General features: G+C 43.4%; 1 protein-coding gene across 2 annotated transcripts in view; it reads right to left on the reverse strand.

Moving 5' to 3' along the window:
• Nucleotides 1-3,525: 3,525 nt before the first annotated feature.
• Nucleotides 3,526-17,082, reverse strand: part of LOC135394203 (trichohyalin-like) — a 39,626-nt gene continuing 26,069 nt past the window's right edge. The window contains exons 14-18 of one of the 2 annotated variants that reach the window (XM_064624814.1): nt 16,298-16,383; nt 8,839-9,112; nt 8,648-8,783; nt 7,716-7,831; nt 3,526-3,828 (exon numbers count right to left, since the gene is read on the reverse strand). In XM_064624814.1, coding sequence (XP_064480884.1) covers nt 3,697-3,828; nt 7,716-7,831; nt 8,648-8,783; nt 8,839-9,112; nt 16,298-16,383 — 744 coding nt within the window. In that variant the 3' untranslated portion in view covers nt 3,526-3,696. Of the gene's footprint in view, nt 3,829-7,715; nt 7,832-8,647; nt 8,784-8,838; nt 9,113-16,297; nt 16,384-17,082 lie in introns of those variants that run through there. The other variant, XR_010422782.1, reaches the window with a different exon arrangement.

The following is a 17,082-nucleotide window of genomic DNA, read 5'->3' on the forward strand; positions in this document are numbered from 1 at the left end:
AACCGCGGCTAATGAAATCTATACGTTGAGCTTACATCGTGATTGTGTGGTTGTGCCACATGAGGATACTGTATAACGTCTTGTCTATTATTAGGACCCTCCGTATCCAGCGCTGAGCTTTCAAGCTTCAAGAATTTGATGCAGTCTCCTCACCATTGTCTCGCGACGTAAAGCCCCGAATTATTAAATTTGATAATGTCCTAACAATACACACTTCGTCCGATCCAAGACAGGGCAAAAAAAAAAAAAAAAGAGAGAGAGCGGCTAGGCAGTAACAGCTCCCCATAGGACTTACAGTTTGAGATAGTTCCCACCACAGCACTGGACACAACGCAAATGAAATTGACTGGACCAATAAAAAAAGTGACGTTATACACTCCAGCCGACCTATCCTTTCGGCGTGACCTGACTACCGTCGACTTCCACTGGTTTTGTGCCTGACGCCAGTTATTCGTAGTCGGACATAATTAAAAAAGCGACTTACGGTTGAAAGAAGACATTTCTTGCATCGTATTGATTCAAAGGTCGATGCAGTGATATATCCAGACCCCCTCTACACCTCCAACACTCTCAGATGTATTATGCCGACATCTTCACTTTTTTTACCTGTGCACTCCCTACGCGGGACCTCGCTATTTACCCCCTTTTTTTTTCAAGCCCCCCCCCCCCCCCCCCCCCCTCGCCCCGTGCTTGGGATTCTGCGTTGCGCTTGCTACCACACTCTAACCAAGTCCGAAGTTGTAGAACGAGTCGCAGAATGCATGAAGCTGTAGCCGCGAACGACGAATTCTCGATGGACAACCGACCACCGTCACCGTTTTTCCGGTGAGCCGACGCGAGCATGGGAACTTCACCGATTTCTCGACGACAGCGGTGGACACACAAATATGGCGAAGAGCGGAAGCGGCCGCTCGACGGCAGCGAATAGGACCGCTCCACCTCCACGCGCTACCGTTGCACGAGGTGACGTGGCGGGCATTTCGGATGCCCGTATATGACCAACCTGGGAACTGGGAAGCATGCTGTCGTCCGCCCGCTGCTGGCTGAGGGCGCCTTGTTGCGCTTGCTTCGCGAATATGCTTTGACCTCAAGAACTTCTTCATTGTGCCAACTATAACTTTTCTATGTGTAGCAAAATATTTATCAATTTATCAGGCGCCACCGTCCGCCGCAGTGGAAGTCTGTGCTGAGTTCGTCCCGGTTCGTCCGTCGACTTGTCGTGCCGGTGGGAAAGTTGACCGTTTTTCCGCCGAGAAATCGTCGTATGCGTTTACCGCTGAAGTCTTCGACATACATAGCGCGAAATGGAAGGCGCGCGACAACCCCACTTTCCCCCGGTGTTCGGTATTTGCCGGTGAAAAAGGTGGCAACCCTAGCGTTTTAGGCGCCTAAAAAAGCATTAAAAAGGCCCAAAAAGGTTCAAATTTTCTCGGAATAGGCACGATCAATATTGCACTCGAGAGATACCGCCAGCATTGGTTGCTTTACGGTAACATACCACTCTATGGGGTGCACTTCGGTGACAACTGCTGCTCAGAAAAAGTATATGCTTCTATTATAAATTCCGATGCCATTCTTCGGTTGCATTTCAAAGATTCCACAGAGCCAGCGGGAGAAATAGGATGGAAGATATTATGGAGATTCTGGTGTCCACAAAACCGCTCCGATCGCAAAGCACCGTTCACGCATCTTCTTATTGAGAGCGCAAAGAGAGTACAAAACAAGCACCATTTCAATGTGTTCCGGGGTGAAATGCTGTCGCCTGTCATTGCGAGTTGTCCTACATGCCGAAAACGACCTCATGATGTCGACTAATTTGACGATGCATGCCGGTACCAACACGGGTACCAACACGGGTACTCGGTGAGGGATATCGTCGGGAACAGAACAACAACAACAACAACTAAATCATGACTATGGCCTGGGGTGATTCACCGCTTGAGAGCAGTACCCTACCCCATTACACGAGAAGCATGAGATGTGAAATATGAAAATGAAGTTATGTGCAAGTCCAACTCGAACTCCCGTCGTCTGGTTGCGCAACGCTATACGTCGCACAAAAGGAAGAAGCACATGAAAGAAGCGCCAATGGTCCTTGAGATGCAGGGGTGGACCCTACAGCGTCTGGAGCAAGCGGGGAGCGGCGGAGCGTCGGGAACAGAAGGAGCGTTACCACCACAGCGGTAAAGGTTGAGTTACTGTAAGCAATTACATTTTGTGCAACTAACTGCTGTAACCAACTTTTTCTGAAACGTGTATCCGTAACTGTAACTTAATAGCCTTTTCAAGTACCTTGTACTCTGAGGAGCGTTACTTTTGCAATCGAATTTCCATGCGAGTGTTAGTTCCTGAGGTGAAACGTTACACAGTGATTCCAATGATAACTTTAGCAAATGTCCTGGTGTCAAGAACAAATTTACCAGCATTATCAGCTTGACTGCCAAGCACATTGTGGGTGATTTCAGAGGTTTGTTCTCAACAAGTATTACGCATGATACACTGTGTGTTTATCTTTCGCTATATTTGCCAATTCTTGCCTGTTGTCCCATTTCGTCCACGTGTTCGTGAACCTTCCATTTTTCTGTAACCGGTCTGTAGCCTAGATCACAACGTTCACATAATCCCCTCCACACTCTAACAAAGCAGCCATTCACTCCGGCCGTAGAAGCCCGTATGGAACCTTTCTTCCCTCCGGGCTGTTGACCCACAATTCGCATGAACCTTTAAACACGTCACACCTAACCCTTTAAATACCATGCCAATGATGAGGACGGTGCCCAGAAGAAGAACAGTCTCTGTTCGAAATATCGGCGGCTTCTGTCCTGAGGCAACTCCCTTCCTACATCTCTACCGGTTCGCTGGATCTACTACCCATCTACTGTGTGTCAAAGTTTTACATATGATCACTTTGAAAATGAGTAACTGGCACTAACTGAGAAGTAATTTAATAACTTTTCACGAGTCCTTGTAGCTAACTGAGGTGTGCATGTTTCTCTCTAAGTAACGTTTCCTGTGACTTCGTTATTTTTAGAGTCACGTAGCTGTAAGTTATTTACACTTTGCGAGTACCTTACACAGCCCTGGTCACCACTAAGCATAGCTGCTAACGTGGTGTTGCACCGGGTACAAGGAATACAAGCGAAAAATAATCTACTTTCTACCACAGGGGGAGACACTTGCATTCTGTGATGTAGCGCGGGGAAGCGTGTCCTCGCTTTTTCGTTGCAAAAACTATGAAGTAAACACGAACCAGCAACTAAAGCGCCCATTTAGGCACTTGTCTGAGCCTATATTTAAAAAAGGCACTAGTCGAAAAAAAGGTAAAAAGACTGGGCATTAACCTTAGGGCCCCTTCGACCTGATTTGTGCTTAGAACATCAAAAGGCATCATCTCTACGACTCCCAAAGAAAAGGCATATGCCTGAACATCCACTCTCTAGTAATCACGGAGAATCATCTCCAGGATTAACTTAGAAGGAAAATCCGAAAAATTCCCAGTAATAATAATGCAATCGTGTGCGTCACTTGAACCAAAACATTGTATATTGCACTGCTTCTAAGAACACAGCACCCAAGTTTTGTTGACGCGTCAACGGTTATTCTACAAAAAGGACATATCACTAAAGGAATGACGATTGGTAACGGTGTATGACACGAAATATCAACACGTATCTTTCTTCTTCTTCTTCTCTTTCTTCATACACGAGTTTCGTTAAATGACTCCTTCCTGTCGAGAGTTTTCCTTGGATCTGTGGTTTTGCTAACTGGGGGTTTCGAAGCAAGACGACCCAGAAGAGACTTCTTGCTTTTGGCTGCCAAGTTATCTGACTGCAACAGAAAGTGGACATTAAATAATTTTAGCAGACATTTCGTGGTTCAGCAATCGTTATCACTGGTTTGACGGCGGGCGAATTCCACCGAAAGTGCAAATTTTAGGAATGCCATCTCCTTTCTTGGATTGCATTGACCACGTGACTCAGCGTGAACGCAACTCCCAGCTCGGAAGTGTGTGTGTGTGTTTTGCCTCACCATCAAAACATCGTAAACGACGGAACACGTCGGTGCACCCCGCTGCGAGACGGTGACGACCACCAATGTTACCCGACCACAAGCGTTTGAAGATAGCGGATTTCACAAATAAAAGACAACGAAAATATACGCCCATGCTGGTACATGGCAATATAATACAACTAGTAGTTGCGATCATTTTGACTATACTGAAATGTGTAAATAAATTCACTTCAGAACCTGCTAGGGGACCCAATGTCGCAGCAAATAATCACAGAACTGGCCGATGCTTTGGGGACCGGTAACAACAATTTAGGAAATTTGGATAAACAAACAAATATATATATATAACAGGGGGAAAATTTGCCGGAGCTCTTTGGCTGCACGCATAGCATATGTTTGTAAGTGCTCAAACATCGCCATGCCAGTACTGGACAGCTGTTTCGGCCTTATTGGGCCATCGTCAGCAGTACGCAGGCAGGCAACGTTTGAGCGGATGGCGTCAGAAGGTCACGTAACACATGATTCCTCCAGTCAGGGTGTGGTATCACTCCACTTCACTGGCTTTGCACTGGGCTTTCAGTGATGTGTTAGCACATCCTGACGGGAGGAATCACGTGGTACGTGACCTTCTGACGCCATCCGCTCAAACGTTGCCTGCCTGCGTACTACTGACGATGGCCCAATAACGCCGAAACAGCTGTCCAGTACTGGCATGGCGACGGTTGAGCACTTAGAAACATATGCTATACGTGCAGCCAAAGAGCTCCGGCTAATTTTTTCCCTTATATATACTTCACTGGCTTTGCACTGGGCTTTCAGTGGTGTGTTAGCACACCCTGACGGGAGGAACCACGTGCTACATGACCTTCTGACGCCATCCGCTCAAACGTTGATTGCCTGCGTACTGCTGACGATGGCCCAATAAGGCCGAAACAGCTGTCCATTACTGGCATGGCGACGTTTGAGCCCTTACAAACACACACATATACATATAGTTATGAAGGAATGAAAGGCAAACAACGAAGGGGGGGGGGGGGGGTAGGAGAACAAAGAACAAAGGGGTGATTTAATTTAAACTATTAGAAAGGTATCTAGGGGTATGGTCAACGCTGCGGCGGAAGCACCGTCTTCGTCAGAACTAAGAGATTAGAAGAGTGTCTTGAAGCTTTTGTACATGTGTAGCTTCAAGACACCCTTCTAATCTCTAAGTCCTGACGAAGGCGGAGCTTCCGCCGCAACGTTGCCCATTTGACTCCATACCCCTGGACACATTTCAAATAGATTAAATTGTAATAAATCACCCCTTTTTTGCTTCCCCTACCCTTCGTTGTTTGCCTTCCATTCCTTCATAACTGTATTTACTTCGTGGCCTTCTGAACTTTTATACTTCTGCACACATATGTATATACTCGTATATAGCTGAAATGAAAAATGAAACACAGACTACGAAGGTACGGGAAGTAAGAAAAGAAAGGGGATAATTTATTTACCTTTAAGATACTTGGAATGCTAAAAGGGTTGTCTGCGTTACGGCGGAGGCTCCGCCTTCGTCAGGACAAAAACATGTCAATGATACACAGAGCTTATAAAGGCTCGCATAGTGACGTCATCGGGAAAGGGAAAACCCCGCTACCTGGCGGTTGTCAATGGGTCACGTTCGAGAATGTCGACTTGTCAGGTTCAAGTGTGATGTCATCGTCCTTGGGGGAGTGGCTTTGTCCAGGTTGTGCCACCCATGCGGCTGAAAAGGAATTGGAAAAAGTGCCTAATCTAGGAGGTTAGACTTCTTATTGTTGATAGCATGCCGGGGTCTTCGTTAATGGTCGATTGGAATTTGTAGATTAGGTAGGATGATAATTAGGTAGGATCATAGGACAAAGCCACTCCCCCAAGGACGATGACATCACACTTGAACCTGACGAGTCAACATTCTCGAACGTGACCCATTGACAACCGCCAGGTGGTGGGGTTTTCCTTTTCCCGATGACGTCACTATGCGAGCCTTTATAAGCTCTGTGTATCACTGACATATTTTTGTCCTGACGAAGGCGGAGCCTCCGCCGTAACGTATACAACCCTTTTAGCATTCCAAGTATCTTAAAGGTAAATAAATTATCCTTTTTTTTTTCTTACTTCCCGTACCTTCGTAGTCTGCACTCTTAAAAATGAACTTCACCTCATAGCACGCTCCTAGCCAACCATTATCTCGAATGATATGGTTATCTGCCCTGATTTGTCGAAAACGGGGGGCGTACGCCATTTCTGTGACACTTATGCTGTTCATAACGGCAACAACGGCAAGCTACCTCGACACCCCCCCCCCCCCCCTCATTTTTAAGAGTGTGTGTTTGATTTTTCATTTCAGGTACATATATTCACGGTCGTTCGAACCCCATTCACCAACTATATACTCGCATATATATATATATATATATATATATATATATATACGGCGGGCTGACGAGCTCCAAGTAGAGCTAAACAGCTGTCCTCGGCTGGGAGCGCACGATCAAATTGTAAACATATATATATATACTATATATGCAAGATGCTTATATATGCTTATGCATGATCACTGTCACTTCTTCGAACACTGGGGGGGGGGGGGGGGGGCGAAAAAGCGTGTCTTTTGTTCTTGAAAACTATGTCGATGCCGAAGATCGTAAGTACCTTCTTCAAAGGGAATCACTTCTTCGCAAGACACTAGAGAAAGTTTGTTCTCACAGCGCTCAGAAAGGCGTGAAATATAGTCAAAACAGAAGTACTGGCGTGTTCTCCTTGTATTACCCTTGTCAATGACACATTTTATAGAATTCCAGGACTATCCGTTGATTTGTATTGAGCCCGAAGTTGCAAATATTTTAGTGTTCGACGCTCTATCGAGATGGCAGCACATGTTCGAGACGCACTAAACTTTAATTTATTAAAAATCAACGGCTCAACCTTGTCCTCTAAAAATACGTCATTGACTAGAGAAAAGCTAAGAAAAAACGCCAGTAGCAATCTGATGATGATCGTTTAGAGCGTTCACGTGTCTTGTGCGAACGAAAATCGCCCATAGATTTCTGAAGAAGTGATTCCGCCTTGCCATCTGCATAAGGAATAACATTTTCACGCGGTTGGCCGCCGTTCCTTGGCGGTTTCAGAAGATGGCCTTGGCCCGTCCACAACGACCTGTGAATCCGGCATCAAAGTTTGACCCAGCCCAGATTCCCTAAAGCAACACATGGATGGATGTGGTCTGTCAAATTTCAATGACTTGTCTATACAGGCCAGACCAGACACGACCAGGCACGCCAGCGGTGCCATCTTCTGTCGGCTCTCCCGGTGGCTTGTGATTCGTCTCCCTGAGTACCTTCGCTTTCCCCCATGGCTTTCCCGCTACCCTTCCCTAATTTTCTTTCGTTTGTTAGTTGCTAGTTTGGGCTTGTGTATTTGACTGTCCGCGTTTTTGCTTGCTCCCTGTGATTATCAACTCCGGCCAACTTGCCCGACTCTCCACACTCCGCAGCATGGGCACATTGATGGGAGCTGACATACGTAGGAGCGCTTGATTTCTTCAGTTCATTCAAAGCCTAGATTTACAGATTCCTCGATTTGTGAAGCATTTCGAAGAAAGTGTTGCCTTTCGTGAGGGTTGACTGTACATGTGAGACATCATGGGTGCTTTAAGGGAAAGCCTCTGTACAATGCATTCTGTTTACCTGTTCCTTGCTGGCTTGCGTCTCCGTCACTCTCGGTCTTTGCTCGGGCGCATCAATCTTTTCTTTGCTTCGGAACGCTTTCGAAAGCCTGGATTTCAGTGTCTTTTCTTCTTTCGCTGCAAAAAAGTCATGACGACCAATGAAAATGCAGTGCATAAATGTCCTTACGTTTTAGGAACAGTGCTTCCGTTTGTCTTTTTCTTGTTTAGACCGTATGTAACAAAGAGTTCGAACATTTATGTACAACACACTTCTTAGAAAGAACACACTTGGTGAGGGATAACAACAACTACGAGCAAAAGCAACCGCATGACGAAAAAAAAAAAGTTTTCATGAACGTTTTACTAGCATGTTTCGGCGACACAAGGCATTTTGAACATGGCATGAACAGGAGCATGGAAGTGACCTCCAAAATATATATATATATATATAAATTTTTTTTTTTTTTTTTTGCTTTTCGCTGCGGCGTCTTGTGCAACGAAGAAAATGAGCTCCTGCGAAAGAACGATGAGCGCAGGTAACCTACAGAGCACGCGCAAGGCTCTGTTCCGCATACCTTAAAAAAAAAAAAAAAAAAAAAAAACTCTCCACATTCAAAGAGCGCATCGGCGAACGAGAAGACGTCGTGACGTATCACGGGCTGCGGCACGTGACCAGTGACGTCCAACGGCAAAGCTCAAGCATGTATAAGCGGCCCGTGAGCCGAGAATAAGAAAAAAAAAAAAAAAAGAAAAAGAAAAGGCGTGTCTCTCCTCCTCGACTGCTTTCTCCGACTGTCTTTTGTAAATTTTATTGCGCAGTGACAATACGCCCAAAGCGAAAATATTTTGCATGGTGACCCCTGGTGGACAGCCATGTTAAATGTCACTTCCATGCTCCTTTAATGGCAATGTTAGCCGATCTTTGCTGTCGAGGAATAAGAAATCGCTTACTACTGTCCTGTCTGACATCAGACGAAGACCTCTTGAGAACCTTTAGCCTATCCTTTAGTGTTTTCTTTTGTTTCCCTTGAGTTGGAAACTCTTCTAAACTGCCGGGATTGCTCGATTCGTTGTCAGTGTCGCGGCTCTGCAAGAAAATATTTAATGAGAATTTCACATTGACTGATTACAAGTACACGTACGAGAGATGTGAAGCCACCATATCTCCAGTGCGCCGGAGGCTCCGAGACGGCAGAGCTGTCAGATTCGTACCCCGTGGTTGTTGACCTGCCTCGTAGGCTGGTCTGCGAACCTGATGGAGTTCCAGAGAGACTCTCCCCCGACGCCCAGATCTTCATGTCCGCACCTGACATGCCCTGCCCTAAGGAGAGCGTCTTTCGATGGATGGAAGACCTTGTTCGTGGTGGCGCCCGTATCAGGGGAGACTGGTTGGCCATGTCTGAATGGGATATGGCTCTGCGTAAACAAATAAGTATTTTTGCTCACAGAGTATGCTTTCATGCGTCAACGCTCAGGCCACCAGCCTGCATTTTTTTCAGATACCATGTAGTAAAGTTTTGTCAAACCGTTTCTATTTTGAAATTTTACAGCTATACTTCTCGACGTGTTGACTTTTATTGTTCAAAACTTGAAGGACGGGTGAGAACATGTAAATACGAATAGACAAAAGAAATGCGTAAAAGATTGTATACATTCATGCTGGTAATTTCGGACTTGCAAATGCATTATATTAATATGAAGGAAACATTTTATCGTCACGTATACCCTGACGTTACCACGTATACAGGGTGTTTCACATAAGGTGATAAAAAATTCTAACTGGCGACGTATTCGCCGGAGGATGGTGGGACTTTCGGCAATTACCTTTTAGAAAATTTTGCCACCATTTAAGAAGGCTTTTGACAATTTCTAATTGAGGGAATTTATTGTTTTCAATTGAACTTTGAAAATTGCCAAGCGAACAGCACTTTATTTATTTATTTTTTATGTTTTTACAGAAATGTAAAGTCATCCACGGATAACCACAGACCCAACGAAAATTGAGGCGCGTGTCTTTGCGAAAATCAGTCAGGCGGGACTAAAGCATAATTTTCACTGTTTTTTTTTTTCGACTATTTCTGTTGTGATACTGTGCATAGTTTTGTTGGGTCTGTGGTTATCCGTTGGAAGACTTCATATTTCTGTAAAAGAAGGTGAGGTTAGCTTGGCTATTTTCAAAGTTCAATTGAAAAAATAAATTTCCCGCAATTAAAAATTGTCCAAAGCCTTCCTCAATGGTGGCAAAAATTTCCAGAAGGTAATTGCCGAAAGTCCCACGATCTTACACTCTTAAAAATGACTTCACCGCACAGCACGCCCCTAGCCAACCACGATCTCGAATGTTATCGTTATCTGCCCTGATTTGCTGAAAACGGGAGGCGTACGCCTTTTTTGTGACAATTATGAACAGCATAAGTGTCACAAAAAAGGCGTACGCCTCCTGTTTTCAACAAATCAGGGCAGATAACGATATCACTCGAGATCATGGTTGGCTAGGAGCGTGCTATGCGGTGAAGTTCATTTCTAAGAGTGTACGGCGAGTACATCGCCAGGTAGAATTTTTTATCACGTTAGGTGAAACACCCTGTATATGCCCGGACGACGAGAGGTAAAACCACTGTGGTATTTTAACATATAGCTTTGTATTGTATAGGCTGTCTTGTGGGGCAATAACAACAACAACAACACCAACAATGCTTATCCTCTTTCTGCTCTTGCAATAGGTCCCGGACGTGTTCGCTGATCGAAGAATGTTGTGTTGAAAAAGAGCTACGGGATTCCATCGCTTCTGTACAACCGCGGCTTTGAAGGCTACAATCGACAACCGTTGTACTTGACGTGCCTTCTGATCAGATAAAACGACTGAGCTTGCAACACCTACAACGTAAACTGACCAGAATCTTATTAATCCCCATTTTTTCTTTTTCTATCCCATCACATCACATCTTATTAAATTCGCGATTTACTTTTCTTTCGCAAAAGTCGTTGAATATATCTATTGCCGATGGGGCCTACTCAAAGGTGGTGGCGTATCGGTAATTAGTGCAGCATTTAATTAATTTTCATAATTAATCTTCACAATTAGTGAAAATACGTGAAAATTGCATGATTGCAAACTTGTAGAGCACAACCCCGAGGAGTCTACCACGCAAGAATGGAAACTGCAGCGCTGCGCGGGTTTTGCGGCCACTTTCTCCTCTCCCCATCTTGGTGTCACCCTTTCGCAACTGACATTAGGCTGTTCCTCAAAGCGTGGGACATCCCGCTTTATCGCCAGGAGTGAGTGTGAGGGGGAATAGTGATACCATTTCTCCTACGTTCTCATTAGCCTCACCAAAACGACGGCTTTGATTTTGTTCCTGCCATTATCTGGTTTGATCTGCTCAACACCCAGTTCGCGATTTCATTACATAAATGTCACGCGATAAAATTGCCAATCCGTAACTTCCAGAGACCACGAAGATGACAAAAATAAAACCACTCATTCCGCTGCTCGATAGGCTTGCGGTACTGACCTGGACGCTAGGAAACCGGGGTGCCCCATGCTTTGAGGAACAGCCTGATGTCAGTTGAGAAAGGGTGACAGTGAGAGATAGATAGAGAAAAGCGGCCGGAGAACTCGCGCAACGCTCGAAAATAGTGTATTTTCGCATATTTTTTACTAGTACACAGAAAAGCGCTGTGCAGTTTCTATTCTAGCGGCCTAGACTCCTCAGGGTTGTGCTCTACAAGTTTGCAATTGCGCGGTCATTCTATTTTCACTAATTATGAAGATTAATTATGAAAGTTAATTAACGGCTGCGTTATTTACTGCTACACCACCACCTTGGAGTCGGCCCCATCGGGAATAGATATATCCAACGACTTTTCCGAAAGAAAAACAAATCGCCAATTTAATAATATTCTGGTCAGCCTTACGTGAATCACCCTGTAATAAACAGTTGCTTGGCACTACGCATTGCGGTCTTATGGGGACATACTTAGCCACGCCCTGCTCTTGCAATAGGTGAGGTCAACTAATTTTGATTATTTGCTGCATAGTTTAGTTGTTCGCCCACGAGACCGCAACAAGTGCGTTACGATGGCAACAAACGAGTAAAGTATTTTTTTTTGTTTTAATTACAACTAATTAGCTCTGATCAGCGCTAATTGGTTGTAAAGTAATTGGACGATAAGTGGCATAAACGTTTTGTCATGAAGCCTCAAGTCTTCATGTCAAATAAGATATTGCTAAGATAATTGCTGCTATAAGATATATACTAATAAAAATAGATAATCTTCCTATTTATTAAAACGCATCGCTCCACAGATACCTAGTCCACTCGCTGATTTAGTTACTGATATGTTTCTAGAAGGAGACTACCCCAGCCAGTTAAAAATCGCCAACATAACGCCGGCACAAAAAAAGGAAGATGGTCAACAAACACAAACGTACAGCAGTCCTTCCCGCATTAGGCAAGGTTTTGAAGAGATTAATAATTACGCGTCCAGAGAAATTCTTCACAGATCAGAACCTGTTAACTTATTCTCAATTTCGCTTACGGAAGGGAAAATCCACTTCTACTGCTTTGATCACTTTAACAGAAAAAAATCAAACGCAACATTGATTCTAAGCTCTTGACAATGGGAATTTTCATGGACCTTATCAAAGCATTTCACCTCATAAACTATCACACACTACTTGTGAAACTCGAAACATACGGAATACGAAGCACTCCATTACGACTTTTCAGAATCTCCCTCACTAAGAGAATACAGTATGTCTCGATGGACTGAATGCTAATTCCGCAAATCCTTAATATCATTAGGCGCATCACATCCATCCACCTTAAGGCCATTTGTGTTTTTAATATATGTCGATGACTTTCCAGAGTACATAAGCTCCATTGCGGTATCAGTATATTCTATGCTGATGACAGAAACATATTTATAGAAGCAAGTTCCGTTGACTCTGTTTGCTAAAACAAATGACACTCTCGGAAAACGCTCATTTGGTTATCCTGTAACGAGCTTGTTGCTAACATCGAAACAGAATTTTGTAATATTTCGACCTGATTAAAAGAGTAATACAAGCAGTTTCAGGTTATCTTATCGCAAAAACGATTACCATCACGTGCTTCCTCTGATGAGCATGTGCTGTGGCACGGTCATATTGCTCTAATAAGGATGATCCTGCATATAAGCTTCCACTTCTTCCCCATTCAACAGTTTATAATGCACTAGCCGCTTCTCATACGACTTACGCGATTGAAACATACGGGTTAACCGATGAATGCGTTAGCATTTGGAGTGTGAAAGTGGAAAAAGCTGTATGTATGTGTGTGTGTATGAGATGGTGAAGCCTCACCGAAGCAGAGGTGTAATGGAGATATAAATGGGAGATAAGAAGGTAAATGTAAATGAAGATCAATGATATGAAATTGAAGTAGTTGAAGGTAATTAAGAGTAAGAGGTAGGGGTAATTAAAGGTAATTAAAGCCAGGAACTTGAGTTCAAAGGTAATGAATGTCAGATATATGTAATTAAGAGAAAGATTAAATGAAATTAAAGTTTACCGAAGGTAACCGCATGTTACCAGAGGTAATTGAATCTAATTGACGTCAATTAAAGTTAAACTGAGAGTAATTAAAGCAAGTAAACGTAATCAAAGGGAATTAAATGATCACTAATCAAGACCAGGGTGTCGAACCGAAACGTTTTTCGTTCCGGTTTTCGTTCCGGTTACATCATAAACGATCCGGTACCGGTTGTGCTCCGGAGCAAAAAAATAACGGTTCATACCGGTTTTTAACCGGTTCCGCTTCTGCTGGGAATATTCATCCCCACAAAAAAATATATGTTACAAAATGTAAACCCGCTTATTCAGCATACATGGTATTTAATATTAATAGGCATCTGTGAAATTGGTAGCTCGTGGTTTCTGTAGGTTACTGTCTGTTCAAATGGGCTTTCTCATTTCTTGAAGCGCATGCTACAAACTGACTTGTTTGTCGTGATGTCATACGTAAAGTACTTTCTTGCTGGGTTGGAGCGAGTGCGTCCCATCCGAATGTCTGTTGCTACTGTCTAGCTAGCAAGCAAGGCTCCGTTTTATTTTCTTCGTGTCTTGTCCATAAAAGAGTTGCCACTTTTCACGGGCTTGCCCTCGCGTATACGTAAATGTATTCAACTTAGCTGCTCTTGCTCTCAAACAAGGGACGCGTTGCGCGACATTACCGATAAAGAAGCTGTTATGCAGCCCCCTTGGGTCGCTGTTTAGTTGAGGAGAGTGTTGGGGGATCAAATTAGAACGAACACTACGGCACATTGCTAGAGAGTCACATGTACCTCGAAGTCTGTGTGCGTGCGCGAACGATAAACCATTACAAAGGGAGCCTAATGGTCATACTATACCGACATACATTCCACCGTAACCGTGACCCTCGTATAGTATCCATGACATGACTTCAGAGCACACGACGTCTCATTCGCCTACCTGTAGTCGAAACCGGCGAAGTTTTTCTTGGACCGAAAACCGTTAAATATATTTTTCGGTTTCCCTCCTGAGCGAAAAAAAATGTATACGGTTTCGATTCCGTTCCGGTTCGCACCAAAATAGCGGTTTTTTTCGGTTTTCGGTTCGCTCCGACACCCTGATCAAGACTACCTCAGGTAACCTACGGTTACCTTCGGTAATTAAGGAGTAATTCAATGTAATAAAGAGTAATTGAGGCTAATTAAATTAAATGTACTTACTATAGTAATTGGAAGTGTCGAACCGGAAGTCAATTATAGACCGGAGGTGGACGACCGGAAGTCGAGTTGGACCGGAAGTTGAATACCGGAAGTTAAGTATAGACGGGAAGTGGACAACAGGAAGTCAGCTTAGACCGGAAGTGGACGACCGGAAGTCGGGTTTAGACCGGAAGTGGATACCCGGAAGTCAAGTATAGACCGGAACAATCCCCACTGAATTTTTCAACGACGTTATGACCAGACTTGTACGTATTTGGAGTACTGTATTTAAAATACTGTATTTTAAATACAATTTGCGGTATTTTGGTACTCTACTCAATACTTTTTGTTTTGTGTATTTGTACTCTATTTAAAATACATTTTATTTTCTACTCAGTACTCTAATTACATATTTTAGATCTCCCTCTCAAACTTTCTGGGTCTCGTCTTTCCATTATCTTGCTTGTTCAGTGGAAACTTCCTGAGTCCCTTGGACATGACCCGGGCATTGGCCCTCCTTGGAAGTCTCCATTTAGAGATCTTGCCCTCTTGGGATCTTGTACTAATCCTTGGCGAGTGAGGGTTCTATTATGTGTGGCTTGATGCCGGGACGCCGAATTCTGACGTCGCCGAGCAGGGACCTGCTAGAAGTTTGCTTTGTTCTGCGTCCCATATACTTAGTGGAGTTATGTGTGCGGTATCTCTTTTGTCATCTTTTGGGACTTTTTAGATGACTCCTATCACACAGCGGCGGCTTGCGTAGTGCGCGGGGTTTAGGTGATTCATGTCACACAGCGGCGACATGCCGCGTTGACTAGTGACCGGTGACTTTTTGCGTTCAAGCAAAACCATTTCGCGTCCATTCCGTTCAGCTTGTCGCCTTTTAGTTCCGTGGCGAGGGGCTGTCTGGTCGCCTATAAGAACCCTTTTGCAAATAAAATGTAAATAAAGTGTACACTTAAAACGCAAGATTGCCTTATTTGCGATAAGTACTCGAGTATCTTAATTGTATTTCAAATACTTTTCGAAGTATTTTGTACTCTATCTTAATTACATTAATTTTCATGTATTTATACTCTATCTTAATTACATTAATTTTCATGTATTTATACTCTATCTTAATTACATTAATTTTCATGTATTTATACTCTATCTTAATTACATTCTAACGTTAGTATTTATTATCTTATCTTAAATGCATTTTGGGTATTTTGTACATGTCTGATTACGACCAATATATCTATTGCAAAAGAAGGCTGTACGTATTGGATTGTTTTTACTGCCACATCTGATAGCATAACGTTCGCGTTTAAAACTGAATTTTTGACATTTATACACTCGTAAAATTCAAAGTATGCCTAATATTTACTCAACGGTGCACTAGAGATTACTGACATGCATGTCAAAAAATATTTTTCATCATATGCCCTGAAGGGATGAATTTATGTTATGTCTTCCCATCTCAAGGACTAATTACACGATGCTCACGATCCCCACTTTGGAATTAAAACATGGAATGATTTCCCTGAATGAATGTTTTCTTTCTTTTTTTCGTGTGTTCGTGTCGTCCCTCTGTGTGCCGAGACTCAGGCTTTGGAATGATTTGCAATTAGATCTCCACTTTATAAGGCAGTTAAAACAGTTTAAAAGTGAGCTGCGCGAATTCTGTCTTGGTGCGCAGTACAGGTACAAAATACACGACAAATAGTTCATATTTCAATTTCAGTTGACAATCTGAACACATGATATTTTGCTCCCTCAGGCCACTTATTTTATGTTGCATTGTTTTGTATGTCGGGACTACATTACAGGACTACCTTGCAGTCCCACTGTATATATCTTAAAAAAGAATATCAATGAAGACTCTCTCTCTCTCTCTCTATTCACCTCCGAAATGATGTTGTCCTCCTGATAAGGTCATCTTCTCTCAGTGGCTGACATGCAGCCTTAAGAGCCTCTGCTTGATGGGCAACCTGTAGGCAGAAAAATTATTTTTGAAATCATGTGACTTGCTCGGCACCCTCTGAAGTATCTGTGTGTCTGGGATGATGTCTAAGGGCAGGGTACATTGTGCAGCGTGCATTGAGGGCATTGCTGTATCTGATCTACGGACTTTCGAATTACTGTCTCATTAACGGGACTCATTGATTAATCGGCTCCTTTTTCTTTTTTTATGTCTCTTGCACTTCTTTTGCTTTTCTACTTTCTCTTCTCTTTTACGTCTGCTGTCCCAACTGCGTCACATTTCCATATTTTACCCTTTTCAATCAATCAATAATTATTAAACGAAACATTTAACCCCGAATTTCTTCTTTGTACTTTTGCGGTCACTAGAATGTCTCGCAGTGGCAGAGTCTGACATATATTTGCTTCTCCTTTGTTCCTGCAGTGAAGGAAAGGGTAAGAAAAGCTTGGCCAGCAGACAGCAGCCAAAATGCAAAGTCTGCGAGGCCAAGAATCTTGGATCGGCTCCAGTCTAAAGGTGAACCGAACAAAGCAACGTGCGATAACGTACGTTGTTGAAAGCACGGCTCTGCAAGCATTCAAAACCGATTCGAAGAGTGCAAAATATTACCATTCACTTATGCTAATGATACCATGGTAGAATCAACGGATATTCAACGAAAGATGATGATGATGAGAAAAAAGGAGGAAGAAAGGAGGAGAGTGTG

The sequence above is a fragment of the Ornithodoros turicata genome, chromosome 5, assembly GCF_037126465.1.
Source record: "Ornithodoros turicata isolate Travis chromosome 5, ASM3712646v1, whole genome shotgun sequence".
NCBI lineage: Eukaryota > Metazoa > Arthropoda > Arachnida > Ixodida > Argasidae > Ornithodoros > Ornithodoros turicata.